Below are 15,587 nucleotides of genomic sequence, written 5' to 3' on the forward strand. Positions count from 1 at the left end.
AAGTAGATTAGGAATTGAATGGACTGAGTAGAGGGCCTTATCCAATATCCAGCACTGAGCCAAGGTATCCATAAGAATCATCTCAGAAGGTACCAGAGGGGCAGGATGTCAGGGTCTTTGCTGCTGCAACTGGGAATGCAACTGTAAAAAAAATGAAGTTGGAAAAGTTGTGACAGGGAAGAAATTCCCCATTAAAACAAATATGGTAAGCCCTTCTGCCAACTGTGCCTTCCACAGAAACAATAGTTGTTCCCTCAGGCCTCCTTAAGAAGTGCCAGTCCCATGTACATGAACGGAAATTGGGAGGGGAAACAAAACTCCAAGCATACTTTGATGGTAGTGAAATTGTTTTGGGTTGGTGAGGTGCAAATAGCCTGATATAAAACAATACTCTGTACATGGTGAGACTGCAGCATCTGTATAGTATTTACCATACTTACTCTCATATCATAGACATACAAACACCCTCTTCTCCAAACATTATCCTTCAAAACTGGGGGTGGGGAGTGTTTTTAAGATGGGAAGCTGACTTCTGCACCTGAATAAAAGCATAGAGACACTAATGGCTGTCATGGCTCTGTTTCTCTCCCTTCTCTGCAGCCGGCATTTAGCAGGGGTGGAATCCAGTTTTAACTCACTGAGCAGTCAAAAGCTGCTGCAAATTTAGCAGTGGTTGTGAGAGGATTCAAACTAGCTTTTGCCTGAGACAGCTAGTGAGCTGGCTGAGGATGAGCAGACTGCTCCATGGGCTCAGATTTTGGCCATGATATTGAAAAAATCTTTTTCTTTTTCTATCTTCCCAAAACAAGGCACGTGTCTTCTATGAGGGCATGTGGTATGCAAGAAAATATGGGAAGGAAGGTGTTGGGCTGGGAGGGGTTGTTTAGGGTGCCATTGTTTTGGACTGTTGAGACAATGGCAAAGCTAGTGCTAGAGTTTGAGTTAAATCTCTTTGAATCTAGTGTGTATAACAGCTGTTCTTCATTTAAGATAGTTATAAGAAGCCATTAAGCTCTTGGATGGAACCAGGCATTTGAATCAGCAGTGCCCCCCCAATTCATTACTACCCAAAACAAAAGCTCAGGAGTAGGCAGGGGCTTTTATTTGACCTTGATGTGTGAAAGCCAGTTCATCTGTAAGAGAAATAGTTGTGAGAAAATGCACCAAGGAAACACCTCGCACACTGCAAGAGAGGTCCTGAACGCTTGGTCCCAAAAACAAGCTGAGCGGGCTTTTGGGTTAAGCACTGGCTGAAAGAAGCTGAGTGTTGTGAGCAAGGAATCCACTGCCTGCTAGCGGGGGCTCCATCCCTGCACACACCCCTGTTTTCAGGGAAGCAGGATGTTGTAGATCCTTTTGTACATGAGCAGGGTTGTATCAGAAATACCTGACTCCCTCCCTTCCCCATTTCACCTCTTAGTACAGACACCCTCCCCCCGCCCCCCACTCTAGCTGAATTTGCATTAACCACTTGGATGAAAAAAAAGAAAGACACAAGACGATTATTTAAAAGCAGAGTTTATTTGGCAGAGACAGAAAAAAATATTCCAGAGCATGAGCATCAAAGCAAGGGTTGGGCCAGAGCCCGTGAGATGATGAGCTCACCTGCCATTGTACTGAGCAGGCTCCTCTCCTTTTTAAATACACTTTTCAGCCTTGGAGCAGATACAGAGGCAGAATAGTGCCATTCCCCTATGGGACAAGGAGGCAGAACTGGCACAGGAGCAGAACTGTAACATCCACCCGAGACCACAAACAGAAGCTGAAACACCAAGTGGGCTTCCCCAGGTCCCTGCACATCCTTGGCTGCTCTCCATGAAATCTGGCTACTGCAGTGGGCCCCTCTGCACTGATGTCTGGCTCTGCCAGCATAGCTTCCCTGTCATGGAGAGTTTGGAATCAGACAGGCCACAAGAACTTGACCCTGTGTACATCCCTGTCCTCTCCCAGTCCTTCCTCACTACCATTCCCTGAGCCTCTTCTTGCCTTTGTGCCTTTGATGGCACTGCCCTGCAGCTGGGCAACATGACTCACCCTGCTTCTGTTCCTCCTCCAGCCTTTAGCTTAGACTGCTCTTCAGTGCAACCTGCACCCTTCTCCTGATGGGCTCTCACATCTCCTTTGCTCCGGATGATTCCTTTCTTGTTTAGACCATGAAGCTGGCTGTGGTGCGGAGCGTGCTGATGGGCAAAGAGGTCTGTCCACAGCTGGCTTCTCAGTGCCATATTCTGGCTGCACTGATTCAGCAGTAAAAGGCATCCAGGAGCCCTTATTGCCAGGACAGGTGCCCATGAACTGATTGAACTGACACTGGGCAGAAGGTTGCCAGGGTGGCAGGAGGCAGAATCACTGTGGGGAAGTGCTAGAACAGTGTGATCTGACCACTGCCAGGTACTTTAGGTAGGAAATTTCTATTGCAATTGTTTGGAGGAGGGGAGACCATAATGCTTCCTGAAAATTTTCTTGACCTTTTTTTTTTTTACCAAATAAATGTATTTTTTTAACTAAAATGGTTCCCAGAAGCCACAACGTTTTTTAGTTTTCAGTTTTTAGAAACCAAAAGGGGGAGGGGTGGTTAATGTTGTCTTCTCTTGAATTTTTTTCTCTTGCTGTCCAACTGCTAGAATATTTTGACAACAAAGATGAAACTTGTCCCTGGAAATGTTAGTTTCTGGTGACAAACCAAATTTTTTTTTATCCATAAAAGAAAAAGTTTGGCTGAGAGCAAGACTGCCAGCTTGCAAGAGAGGGCTGAGCAGCGTGTGAGTGACCATGAGCAACCAGCAACTGGGGCTCCAGGTTCCTGACCCCTTATGGCAGTGCCATAGCCTGCTGCTGGACCGACTGGGCCACCTCCACTTCACCTGCTGGACAGCATGCTGATTAGCATCAGGCTTGGCCCACAGGCACACCACCAGTAGCTGGACAGGACACATGACCTGATCAAGCTGCAGGGCCATTTGTAACTATAGCCATGGAACTCGGTATCCTGCTCAGACTCAACACTGGTCTAACCCGTTCATGGATTCATGGAGCACAGTGGTCAGGGAGCTCTGTATACTGTGTTTCTGCCTTCACCCTGTATCTAGATGGACTGCAAGTACTTTAAAGAGGAGAGCCATCCTTAACACAGTGCCTACGCAGTACCCAAGTCAGCCTCTGTGTGCACATCTGCACATACAGTTAATGCACATGAATAAACTTTGGAGCATATTGCTCTGGAGTTTATTTGGGCACAGCCCATGGAGCCTGGTTGGAGCAGGGGACCTGGAGGGGTCAGCCTGCCAGCCCAGGGCTGCTCCAACCAGGCTCCATATGTTGCAGGGGGGCTGGCTGAAGCATGAGGGTGCTTCAGTGCGGGGCTAACCAGTGCAGGGGTAGCTCCTGTGCTGGAGCACCCTTGTGCCTGAACCAGCCGCTCCACAGCATGTGGAGCCCAGTTGGAGTAGCCATGGGCTGGCAGGTTGACCACCCTCGCCACCCCACAGTCCCCTACCCACCCAGGCTGCTCAGACCAGGCTCCATGTGCTGTGGAGGGGCTGACTGAGGCATGAGGGTGCTTCAGCCCAGGGGCTGCCTGCTGACTAGCCCCACACTGAAGTACCCTGTGCCCCAGCCAGCCAGGGCAATGTCTACATGTGTGCTGCTGTGCACAAAAAATTCCATAGTAGGGTAGGACTTGTATTTTACAAGTCCTTCCCTGCTGTGGAGTTTATTAGTTTCATGTGCCCTAATAGGGCCGCATGTGTAGACACCAAGACGTTTACTGCACAGTTAATTAGTCAACTGCATAGTAAACATCTCATGTAAACGCACTCTGTGAATATCATAGGCACTGCAGTAACACCAAGGTAATACGTACACTGCTTCCAGTGTTGCAGCCCCATGGAAACAACTGCTCTTACTGCCAAACATGTAGGGTACAGGAAAGATGCATTTAATTTCCTTCCATTTCTTTTATTCTTTAACTAAAGGATATACATTACTGGTCTAGGTTATCAGCATTACTAAGCTGGGAGTGTTTTCACATCAATAACACGGTGAAAATAATTGTGGCTTTGTTATGGCAAAAAAAAAAATTCCTTGCCAATACAATCAGAAGAAAGAAGTGGTAACAGAAATGCTTGTAATGCATTCAGAGTTAACTGATTATTCCAAGCAATCTATTGCACATGCCCAGTACAGCAAGGCGGCTTCATGCAAAAAGTAATAGTTATTAATAACAAATATTATAGTAGCACCTAGAGGCCTCCAACATGATCAGCCCACTCCACTCCCCTGCCCTTGCACCAGGTGCTGTATAGACACAGATGAAGAAACAGTCTCTGCTTTGAGCTATCTGCTCAGTACACAAGGGGAACAGTAGACTGCTCATGCCACAAGTGCCTAGCACTGTGGGTCCTGATCCAAGCAAGGGTCAGAAGGTGACACCATCCTACAAGAACCAGCATCAGCTCTGCCACGTGGCAGCAAGAGCAGTTGTTCATACAGCTTGAAACAGGCAAAGGGAAACAGGCAAAAGGAAAGTGACAGCAGAACTTCCCAGGACAGCCAAAACAGCTGGGGGGCCTTTGCCAAAAGAGCCAAGGCCCAACCTGTGGTTGTGGGGTTGGCTCTGCCCTGCAAAATTGGGCAGGGGACCCTGCAGGGAGACATCCTTCTCTTTTTCTTTTGACATGTTTGGTATGTCTGGCTTCTGGTCAGGCTGAGAGTCTCATAAATGCAGCTCCTCTCACATGTGAGTCAGCTTTAGTGTTGGGCCCAGGTGACATGTGGAGGAGCTGAGGGGCAAAGAAATGTGACTCCTACTGCAGAGGGTGGAGTGGGTATTTGGCAATGCTTCCCAAACCTGGAGGGAAGTTCACTCTGAGGTTCAGATGAAGGCTTTGTGTGTTCCTGTCATCGCCAACCTAGACTGTCTCTGTCTGCCACCCCTCACCACTGCACTGAGCAGAGATGAATACCTTCCCCCTCCTCCCCCAGCTCTTCTTAATGTGTGAGCCATTAACTTGGCAGCTGCACCCTGAGGGGGCATTGCCTGCCTCCAACCCCACGGCCCCAGGCAGGGCTGGAGCACTTGGCTGGCTGGCTGCCCACCTCTCTCATTGCGCTCATTTCTTTTTGAAGAGCTTGCGGAAGGAGCTCCGGAAGCCCCCTTTGGGCTCGTGCCTTGGGTTGTGGTCACTGAAGGATGTTTGTTCATTGTCATCCTTCTGGCAGAACCTGGTGTTGTCTTCTGCATGGAGCTCCTAAAAGGGAAAAGACAATTTAACCAGTGTCCGTAACCTCATGCCCTCGCCATGCTCCCTGCATTGGGGGATGTGGAGGGGGCCAGCCTGCCCTGGTGGGAGGCAAAGTGAAGCCAAGGTGTCCATACAGACTGCCCTGGGACTTACGCCTCATCACCTTGGAGTGCAGGTATCTGAGGGGCCAGGGCAGGGGACAGCAAGGATGAGTTACGTGGTTTAGTGTCATGATAAGTTCAGGCCACTGCTGGGGGTTGACTGTGGCCCTGCTCACCATGCACCCTTCGGAGAGGCCTTGCCAGGCCAAAGGACTCTGAATCCTTTTGCTCACAACATGAAAACTAGTTAAGGGAGGAGGCAGGGTCAGCCCCCTCCATCTCTGCCTCTTCGCACAGGTGGAGGAGCCTGCCTCCAGCAAGCTCAGGGTGCTGGAAGGAGGTCCCTCCTTGTACTGGAGATGGTGGGTGCTGCTGGCTCTACCGCGGGTAAAGCAGCAGGGCAGGGCAGGGTGGTGGCCAGCTTTCACTGACACAGGGACACTTCTGTGCGTGTGTCAGTGGGAGGCCTTTTGCCCAGCCACCAAATGCCATGCACAACTGCCCTGGATGCACCTCTTTTGCCCCAGTTTTGCTCACATGAGCCGAGACAGTGTTGTCTGGGAGCCTTCTACTGCAGGGGGCTTGTTTGCAAGGGGAAAGTGTTCTGAGATGAGGCCAGGTGAGAGTTTGAAGTGCAGGAGCTGATCTGGAGCAACTTCACGTGAGTTACTGAGGTTGACTTCCCTGTGCAGATAGGCTGTGGGGGTAGGCATTTGCTTCCTGATGCTATGCCCTCCTTTTCAGACAGTTTCCTTTGCTTTCCTGAGAGCTCCCCCTCTCTGTGTGCCACAGCAGGCTCCCACCCCTGTCTCATGCTCTCAGTTCTCCTCCTCATCTGTTTTCCAGCCTTGTCTTTCTGCGCTCCTATGCTACCTTTTCTCTGGCCCAGAGCTCTCTCTGGTTGCTCCTCCCCCAGCCCCTGCTGGCTTCTGCCAACAGGACCTGGGGGCAGTAGCTCAGTCATTGCTACTCAGTCCACTCCCTGTTTGTCATTATGGTTGGGTGGCTGAAGTCGCCCACTGCCTGGCAGATCCTCCCACAGTTAGGAAGTGCAAACAGCCAGCATCCTCCCTGTGACCCTCAGGGCAGGAAGGGCCTCCCTGTGCCAGCAGGGATAGGAGTGGCACCTGTCCCAGATAAGACCATTGCCCAGGCTGGCACAGGGCTCCTGCTATAGATAGAGGAGGTCTGCCCTTGCCACATTCCTACAAAAAACATTCAATCCAATGCCAGACAAGGCATAGCCTGGGGGCCAGGTTGCTCATTGGTGCCAATGGGCTGAGTCCAGATGGAGCTACACTGGTTGACACCAGCTGATGATCTAGCCCCAGCAGCATTGGCTTTTACTTGCTTCTGCAGCACAAGCCAGTTACTGGGGTGCCACCCTTTTCTTCAAGGGCTTTGTTTCATTATAACCAACCCAGCTTCAGCCAAGTGCTTCCTACATGGAGTGCCAAGCATGGGGAGGAGAGTGGAGTGTGGCATTTTAGCGACAGGGACTGGGGCGATGATAGTGAGAGGCCCAGGGAGGGATCCGTTTGCTAAGGCGGCCTCCAAGCCTAAACTCGTCAAAACGCCTACCCTGGACCCATGGCGGCTGCCTTACAAACTGGCCTCTGTGTGCATGTGGGGTGTGGTGCACTTTGCGTGAGCAGGAGCAGGCTTTGCCCGTACAAATCTGGAAGCTAGTTTGGCTCGTGCTCCCCTAGCTGCATCCCAGCTTCTGCTGCTGCGGCAGCATTTTGCTTTTCACTTTAGCCTCCTTACTTCCAAGAAGCTCTGCTTTTCACCCGGTCCTCTCTGTGGGGGGAAGTAGCTCCTCTGGGAGCTCCTAGATGAAGCGGTTATCACATGAGGCTGCACACTTCTCTCCGGCTTCTGCTGCAGCCGACTACCACTGCTGCTCCTGGTACTGTACAGCCTTGTACTCACGCCCTCTGCACTCCGAGGCAGCTCCTTCAGAGACCTGCTCAGCTGCTTGCCTTTGCTGTGAAATGCTTCACGCTTGTACGTGCTGCTGCTGACAGGGGCACAGTTCTTGGGTAGTGGCTGCACTGTGTGCTCGGTCCTCTCCGGTTCCACTGTGAAGTTCACTGGCCTCAGAAAGCAAATGTCCAAGCTGGACTCGGAGGAGGCTGGAGAGCAGTTCTCAAATAGGGCAAGGTTTTGGAAGGTCTCATCTTCGTAGGGCCCTGGCAGGGTGAACACTTCCCCCCCATAGTCAAACTCCTCGTAGCTTGGCATGAAGCTGCGGGCATCCTGCAGCAGCTCAGCAGAGGTCCTGGCAGGTCGTTCAACATTTGCCATGGGTTCAGCTGGGGGTGTTTCGTACTCCATCTCTGGGATGGCTTGCAGGGTGGCAGTGAGGGCCTTGAGCTCCTGCTCTGTGAACTGTGAGGAGGCCAGGAGATTCTCAGGTCTCTCATGCTTTCTCCCTTCTACTTCCCACTCAGGGGCCTTTACAGCTGAGATGTTCTCCATCATGGTGTGCTGGGGCTTCTTCATCTGTGGCATCAGGTGCCTTGGGGAGGAGGAGGAGGAGGAAATACTATGAAGTACAAGCATCCTGGCAGGCCCAGCCCAGCCCCTCCCATGTTGTCTTCACCCTCAAATGCAGGGCATGAGAGGCACAGCAGGAAAAACTGATGCACCCAGGTTACCAGGATGGGAGTCCCCATTGTAATGGTAATGGATACACCCAACAAGGATCAAACCCAGTGATCCCTGCTCATGTCAGCAGAGCACTACCACCTTGCCAGTGCTGTGTCTCCTTGCACAATCATTCTGGGTGCTTCTCTATCCCACTCCCTCCCTTTCTTTTCAAGGGCATCCAGGACTGTGCATGTGGGGGATGAGCCCATCCTGGCCCCTGCTCCATTGGAGAGCTGTGGAAAATCCCCTTGCTATGCGGAATGAGTGGGGTCCCTCTTGCAGAAGGTGCATTGTAATAGCCCTGGTCAACACCTCATGGGTAGATGGAGGCAGGGACAGGAAAGCAGCCTCAGACCCTGCCCAGCTCTGCCTGCCCCCTCTGCCCCTAACTCATGGGACAGGAAGAGAGAGAGCTTGCATAGTGTTAATAGGTTAGCAACTGGCTCCCCCTCCTAGCTGGAAGAGGTAGCTCCTTCAAGCACACATACATAGGCAAACACAATGGGGTGGAGGCCTGGTCTGCACTAGAAACACTCTCTGCCAGACCTCTCATTGGCCAACAGCCCCTATAGCACTCCATTGTTGGAGCACGTCCATGCTGGCATCATGCTGATGTGACTCTGTGGCGCCTGAGGCCTCATGTTTCTTTGTTCAAGCCATGGGAAAGCTGGGGCTTGCCAGATTGTGCCATATTTGTGCATGGTCATATGCAGACAGCTGGAGACCAAAGGCAACATCTGGTGGCCAAACTCTGCAGCACAGAGGAGATTCTGGTGATTTGAAGGCATGTTCAATTTTCAAGTGCAATTTTTTTCCTCTGCTGGGTCTGCCCACATGGCCCCATTATTTGCATCTGCTGAAACCACTGCACTCACTGGGCCACAGCCAGCATTTGAGGTTAAGTAACAGCACAAGCACCCAGTGAGGAATTTTGAAATGCCACAAATCTATCTCTGGCAATTTTTTCCCTTTGCATAAGGCTTTGGGACACAAGCTTGGTACTGACCCCAAGCAGATCTTGAACATCCAGCACTCAGTCAGCAGCCAGCACAGCTAACCTATTCATCAGCTTGGGTCTTCCAGAGTGACTCCTACTACTTAGGTTCCCAACCCACCCGACTAGAACTCAAAGGATACAGCTGCGCATTTTTTGTGGAAAAACCCTAACATTTTCTATAAAAAAAATTTCCAATAAATGAAAAATCACTGCTGTTCCAAACACAAGGACTAAAAGTCACCATATTTTCTTCCATACAATAGATATGAGCCCAGAAGGCCCAAAGGTATCATTTAGACCAGATCAGAGGACTATGCCCAGGGACTCCTATGTCCAGCTCAGAGCTGCTATCTGAACCACAGGCCTTTTGGAAAGACACCACCAGATTACAGGCTCCCTAACTAGACCAGAGTGTACTGTATTTCCCCACCATTTGACCAGTCCTTCCACTAGCCTTTGCTCCCCAAATGGCCTGCAATTTCCCAACTACAGAATATGTAAACCCTTCTTGATTCTTGACAGCCATTGTTAGCCAATCAGCATGTCAGAATTCACATGCAATCACTGCATTACATGCTGCCCCCATCTCTGAGTGCTGCATAAAGAGAACCTCCCACTCAGACTCACTATCCCTCAATAACTTCCATTGAGAAAGCACAGCAACCTTTGTGACATGGCACAAAGGTGCCAGATTCCTCCCTGCAGGCAGGCACCAGGGCAGCCAGGCTCCTGGTGCAGGCTCAGCTCTTTCTGGTGACGATCGGTTGCTGTCCTAACCCAGTGGGACTGTGTGCAGCTGGAGATATGCTGCAATCTATGTCGCTGGCCATCCCAGTCTGGCAATAGGCTTACGGGGCTGTTGTGCTCGCCGAGGGGGTGGGTGGGAATGGCTGCATGGCCTCTTCGGAGTGGATCCCGCTGTCCCGGAGAGATGTGGCGCTGGGCGTCGGAGATACTTCCTGGCTGGCGCTGGAAGCCAGACCTTTGTATAACTTAACCAAGGACGACCTAGGGGAATGGAAATTCATTGCCATTAAAGAGAGGAGGCAGGGAATGGGCAAGCAAGTGAGCCCCACCAGAGCTGAGTGAGTGGCACATTGTTAAAGAACACTGTCCCATCACAGGCTACTACTCCAGGGTTGGCTTACCCTGGGCTCAGCCTCACAAGGGAAGATGGATTTGTGTGCAAGGCCCTGATTTAGGATGCAGGTGACCAGGGGTTGCTTGCTGGCTCTGCCACCAACTCCATGTGTGACTGTGCACGTTATTCTGTGTCTCCACTCCCCATCTATGACACAAGGATGATGCTACTCCCTGTGCTTTGTCCATTTAACTTGTGAGGTCCTCAGGGCATTTTTCATGCCAAATCAGCAGGCAGTGGCTAAAGCCTGCTCCACGCATACCTTCCTCCTGCCTTGCTGAATGCTTGTCTCTATCTGACATCTGCCACTGGCAGCAGATTTTTCTAGTGCAGACCAGGCCTCTGAGAACAAAGGATCAACAAAACAAAGGAGCTCCCTTTCCTTCTTAGAACTGCCTGGAAGTGGCTGCTCCAAGTGGGAGAAGTGAGTATGAGAGTGCTCCCCAATGGTTCAAAGGCCCTCTCCCAGAACTGGGCCCTGCATTTTCAGCCAATCTGACCCATCTTCCCGGGGAGTGCAAGGACACATCCAGGGCCCAGACTTACTTCTTGAGCTTCTTCCGCTTCTGGATGAGCAGGTCTTCATTGCACTGGAAGAGGAGGCTGTAGTGTGAGATGAAGACCCGAAGACGCTGCACGCACACTAGGAGCAGGTAGTAATCAGGGTGCTCTTGCTCTGTGAACTTCAAGATGTTCTGGGGCACAGAGGAGAGTCGGTGGTGTGAGTGGCATAAATGCTCTGCCATGGCTCCGGGCTCACTCTTAGGATAAGCCAGCTCCACCATGGCTCTGCTTATGTACCATGGGGGTTCTGGGGCTGGAGGTGTGATAGGCCCAATTAATTAAGGGCTGGCCCCTCAAGGGCTCATCTACACTCCTCCAGTGGCAGGTCTTTGTGAGGGCAGGGCTGAGCATGTCCCATTCCCCCGCACCCACTGACATGGCTCTATACCTGGGAACAGGTCAATGAGGCTGCTTCAAGCTCATCCCTGTGCACCTGCTCCTGAGCCCTTGGTCTCCCAAGGGCAAGCTCCCCAGTCTGGAGCGCATCAGCAGATAGTAGCTGGGGAGGGTACACTCAGCCCAGTCCTCACTGAGGCCCCCCACTGCTATGGTGCACCCAAGCCCTCGTGAGCTAGCGTAATGCATGGGTAACCAACACCATGCAACCCCCAACTTGGCCCTAGCAGGACACTGTTCTTGCTACTCTCCCTTGGAGCTTACCTCATCTGAAACATTTAGTTAATGATGAGTCAGCCACAAGGGCTGTCTCAAGACCAAGGTCCTGAATCACCTTTGCTGAGATCATGATGTAGTGTGCAGGATGAGCATGGGGTTGAACACGCCTCCCCCAGACAAAGCCCCTTGTGTCAAGAGACCCGGAGCCCAGCTCTCTGTGCTGCTGCTTTTACAGAGGTTTCTCTGCGCATGCTCTTGTTTGGGTGCCGACTCCCTCCCCTCTGGACTGTGTCCACTCTCATGAACAAGAGGGCAGAATGCTTTCTCCTGTGTTACCTCACTACAGGGTCCAGGGGACTCAACTGTGCTCTTTGGCCTGGCCCCAAGCATAGGGTGCCCTGTGAGCTGTTCTCCCAGGACCTACACTTCTGAGACACAATCCTGGCCCTGTCTTGCTATGCCTGTCCCAAGTTACTGTACTACTTTCCACACTGTGAGCAGCAGCATGGGGATGGCGGGGAGGAGGCTAGACCGTGTCCATTTTCCCACAGCCAACTTTGAGGTAAAGCAACTAACTTTGAACCAGAAACCAACCAGGAAGCCAACTGGGTACATTTTTTTTCTGACCTTGTGACAAAAGGCCATCTTAAGGGACTCTCTGGGGACACTGGGATGTAATCCTGAAATTCAAGGCCAGCCCAGAACATTTGGATGGGCTGGTCTTTCTATTCTCACCTACACCCTTTTTAAATAGCAAGTGGGCGAGTGGCTTCCTTGCTCCTGTGTGCCTGAATGTGAGGCCTGTGTAGCTTGCCTAGTGGTGCACAGGTACCTCTTGCCCTTTCTATGGGCACACAGGCTGTGTCACAACCTGGTCCAGACCTGGGGACAATGTTAAATATCGCACATGGAGAGGCCCTGCCCTTTGTCCCACAGCTCAGAGGAAAGGATGTCCACAGTAGCGAGCTGTAGGGTAGGGGAGGGAATGTCCCATCGACTCCTTAATAGTGGTGCCCTTCTGCCTTCTCCCCTGTTGTCCATTCTTCCTGTCTCTCCTAGGGGACAGCTGGGCTCATGTCACAACAAGGTAGATAGAGGTTGGACAGTAGAAAAAGCCTTCTAGCTGAAGGACAGCTAAGCACTGCAGCAGGGGACTAAGGGAGGTAGTGGGACCCCCATAGCTGGAGGAGCAGCTGCCAGGTATGGTTGATCAGGTCTTGGGACTGGGGGGTTGGTTATGTGCCCTCTTGAGGCCCCGGCCACCCTGTCTGCTGTGATTTCATGAAATACAAACCACTAGACACAATATCACCGCAAGTGAGTGCAGGGTAACAGCACCCTGCTCTGCAGATTGAGAAGCTCCGATAGGTGTTAACCCATCCAGACAGTGCTCATGCTACAGCTGGGATTAGAGCAGAGGGTAAGAGCTGGGCAGAAATTTGCCCTCTGAGCAGTCTCACCAGGGAATGGCAGTTTGTTGAGCTTAAAATGTTTCATGTCTACCACCTCAGGTTTGACAGTCTTTCACTGAACCCAAGGCAGTGAACAGTGAGGTAGGGGGAGTGACTGGGGCAGCTCCAAGTGCCATCTTTGAGGGAGGAGAGGAGTGCAAAAATAGCCACCATCACAGCTGGCCACACCACTGTGGCTGGTAACATAGTACTGGCACTGGCACTGCTCTGTGCAGACCCAATACCCAAGCAGCAGAATTGCCCTGCTACATCTCTGGCTGTGAAAGCCTGGATGTACTGGAAAGGGCTCAGAGCAGCTCTGAGGCTGTCTGTACTGAGCACTGGCCAGGGAGACTCAAGTCCACAAGAAATGCTGAGAATGGCTGGGGTGCGGGGAGGGGGGGGGACGGTTATTATCTGATAATGGTTTCACCAAATTTTGACAAAGTGACATTTCCCATAAGCTGGAAGTGCTGCTTCTCAACCTGCTCTCTCCAGGAGGCCTTTCCTTCCAGGTTCATGCTAAGGCACTAGGCCACGCTGTTGGCAGCCACTCAGTTGCAGGTGACTGGCTGTTCTCTCCTGCAGGCCCAGCTCCAGTCATCTGCGCAGTCCCCACAAACATGTGCTGGCCTGGCTCTTTCACTGAGAGGACATTGGAGCTGTGCATTTTCCCAGCTACAAAAGCTGGCCCAGGGTGGGGAAATTCATATGAGAGTCTGAGGAAGTCATCAGTCCTGATGATGGCTTCCACTTCCATGGCTTCCAGGTCAGGAAAGGGCCCATAGGTTTGGCCAAATGGCCCAGCACTGGGCAGGCCCCAGTGTCCTCCGCTGGGTTAGGCAACATCAGGTTCAGCATTGATGCCAAGTGTTATCCTTACAGTGTGCAAGGCCAAGGCTGAGAATATGCCTATCAGGAAGTCTTACCTGTAAGTGAATAAGATATTCAGGGATACGCTGGACTATATGAAAGAAGAGTATGTAGAGATCAGACTTAATTTCTTCTTCCACCTGAGTTGGAAAAAGAAGGTTTAGAGTTACTACAGCATAGAAAGTAGGTGCATTTCCCAGCAGCTTTTGGTATTTATTGAATGTTGTACAGGAAGCAGTCACTGCAGTCCACAGCGATATGCTAAGTGAAGGGCAATACTGGATGATAATAATCCCAGTATGTAAACTCTTTCCTCCCACTGACAACAGTCACGTATGCATGTAGTTCCACAGATCTGTATGACATTGCCTGAGATGTAAGGTACTACTAACCTACACAGGGACATTCAGGAGAGTTAATCCAAGTGATCTAAAGGTGTGGATTTAAAGTGGATTACCTAATGAGCATTATGTCCCTGCACATACCCTTATTCAGAATTAAAGTGACTTTAACTTTAATTCTGAATAAGCATGTCCCCACAGGGATTTAATGTGTTTTAACCAGTCCATTTTAAAAATTAGTTTGGATTCACTTTCCTGAGTGTCCCTGTATAGATAAGCCCTGAGTAGGAGTCAGGATAGGCAAATCTGGCCTTTTGAGAAAGCCTATCTGCCTTGGGTTAGACCAGAGTACTTAGAGCCAATTGAGGTACTCACACTGCTGGACCCCTTTCAATTGCAAAGTGGGTCTGGCAGCATTGCTGTCTCAGTGAAGAGGCATAAAAAATGGTATATCCATTTTCTTAGATCCTCCCCAAGAATCTGATCTACACAGGAGAATTTTCTGGAATGTTTGTTTGCCAATATTAGTCCAGTTGACATTAAGGATGTCCAGTTGATTAGTCCATTTGACATTGAGGACATTGAGGATATGATTTCATTCATGTGCATGACAGTGATGGCATTGGACAGCTGCTTTTGATAACTCAGAGTAACCAATCGATTAGCAAAGTTGTCAGTCAGGAACAGATGATAACAGAACAATCAGATTAGCTAGGAAGGCCCGTTATAGGAAAAACTTGGCAACAGGAAAACTATGGAAAGTGTGACGATGCCACGGGATCTGTTTTGGTGAGTGGTGGAACTGGGTGGGGATGTCAGTGGGCAGGCAGATGCAGGATAGTTTGTATTGCGAAGTGGGGTCATCCACAAGCAAAGCAGAAAAAGTGAGGGGGTAGGGGAGGGAGCAGCAAATGATGAAAACATGGAGAATTTCCCTAGGCAACCAAGATGCAATTAGTGTTATGACTGTTCATTTGAAAAGTGCTTTTGGCTGCTGAGGTCTAAAGGCAGTCACTAACTTGTGCTTAATGGCATCAAAAACTTGCTCCAGGATGAGCTAGGATCTCACTACCATCTTGAACCCTGAATTCCTAGAAAAAATTCTAGGAGTCCATTAATAGCAGACATGACAAGCAGCTATTCTCTAAGGTCAGGGATGGGTGCTAAATGCAGGCTCACAATGGGCAGTGATAAATGTGTGTGATGGTTCATGCATCTGTGACTGTGGCGGTAAGAGTGTGCATACCTCCTTCAGAATCACCACATGGATCAGCGAGATGCATTCAGGGAGGTCCCTCAGGTACGCAACGTAGTAGTCCAAGAAATTGTTCTGGGAAACAGATGTAGAAATGCTCAACTTCAGTGTTTTGCCAGGATGGTGACTTAGAAAGGGGTTTGCTGTGGGCTCTGAGGTGCAGAGGTAGGAGCATAAGAGCACATGAAGGAAAAGCAAAGCAGCTGGGTAAGTTAGGCTCCTGTCCATACACAGGCCTACAAGCCAGTTTGATCAAGCATAATGGTAGCATGGGGCCTATCCGTGTGCGATAGACATGAGGATGGCAAATCCAGCTACATGTGACAACTTATTTGTAGCGTGGTATGAACCAGG

General features: G+C 50.6%; 1 protein-coding gene across 4 annotated transcripts in view; it reads right to left on the reverse strand.

Annotated features, from left to right (window-relative positions):
- Window positions 1–1,502: 1,502 nt before the first annotated feature.
- The window catches only part of ARHGEF33 (Rho guanine nucleotide exchange factor 33), a 65,055-nt gene continuing 50,970 nt past the window's right edge, over window positions 1,503–15,587 (reverse strand). For 3 of the 4 annotated variants that reach the window (XM_059720290.1, XM_019480061.2, XM_059720291.1), the window contains exons 10-15: window positions 15,225–15,308; window positions 13,694–13,777; window positions 10,681–10,829; window positions 9,846–10,001; window positions 7,112–7,865; window positions 1,503–5,249 (exon numbers count right to left, since the gene is read on the reverse strand). In XM_059720290.1, the coding sequence (XP_059576273.1) occupies window positions 5,112–5,249; window positions 7,112–7,865; window positions 9,846–10,001; window positions 10,681–10,829; window positions 13,694–13,777; window positions 15,225–15,308 (1,365 nt within the window). In that variant the 3' untranslated portion in view covers window positions 1,503–5,111. The remainder of the gene's footprint in view (window positions 5,250–7,111; window positions 7,866–9,845; window positions 10,002–10,680; window positions 10,830–13,693; window positions 13,778–15,224; window positions 15,309–15,587) is intronic. The other variant, XM_059720292.1, reaches the window with a different exon arrangement.

The sequence above is a fragment of the Alligator mississippiensis genome, chromosome 1 (genome assembly GCF_030867095.1).
Source record: "Alligator mississippiensis isolate rAllMis1 chromosome 1, rAllMis1, whole genome shotgun sequence".
Taxonomy (NCBI): Eukaryota; Metazoa; Chordata; order Crocodylia; family Alligatoridae; genus Alligator; species Alligator mississippiensis.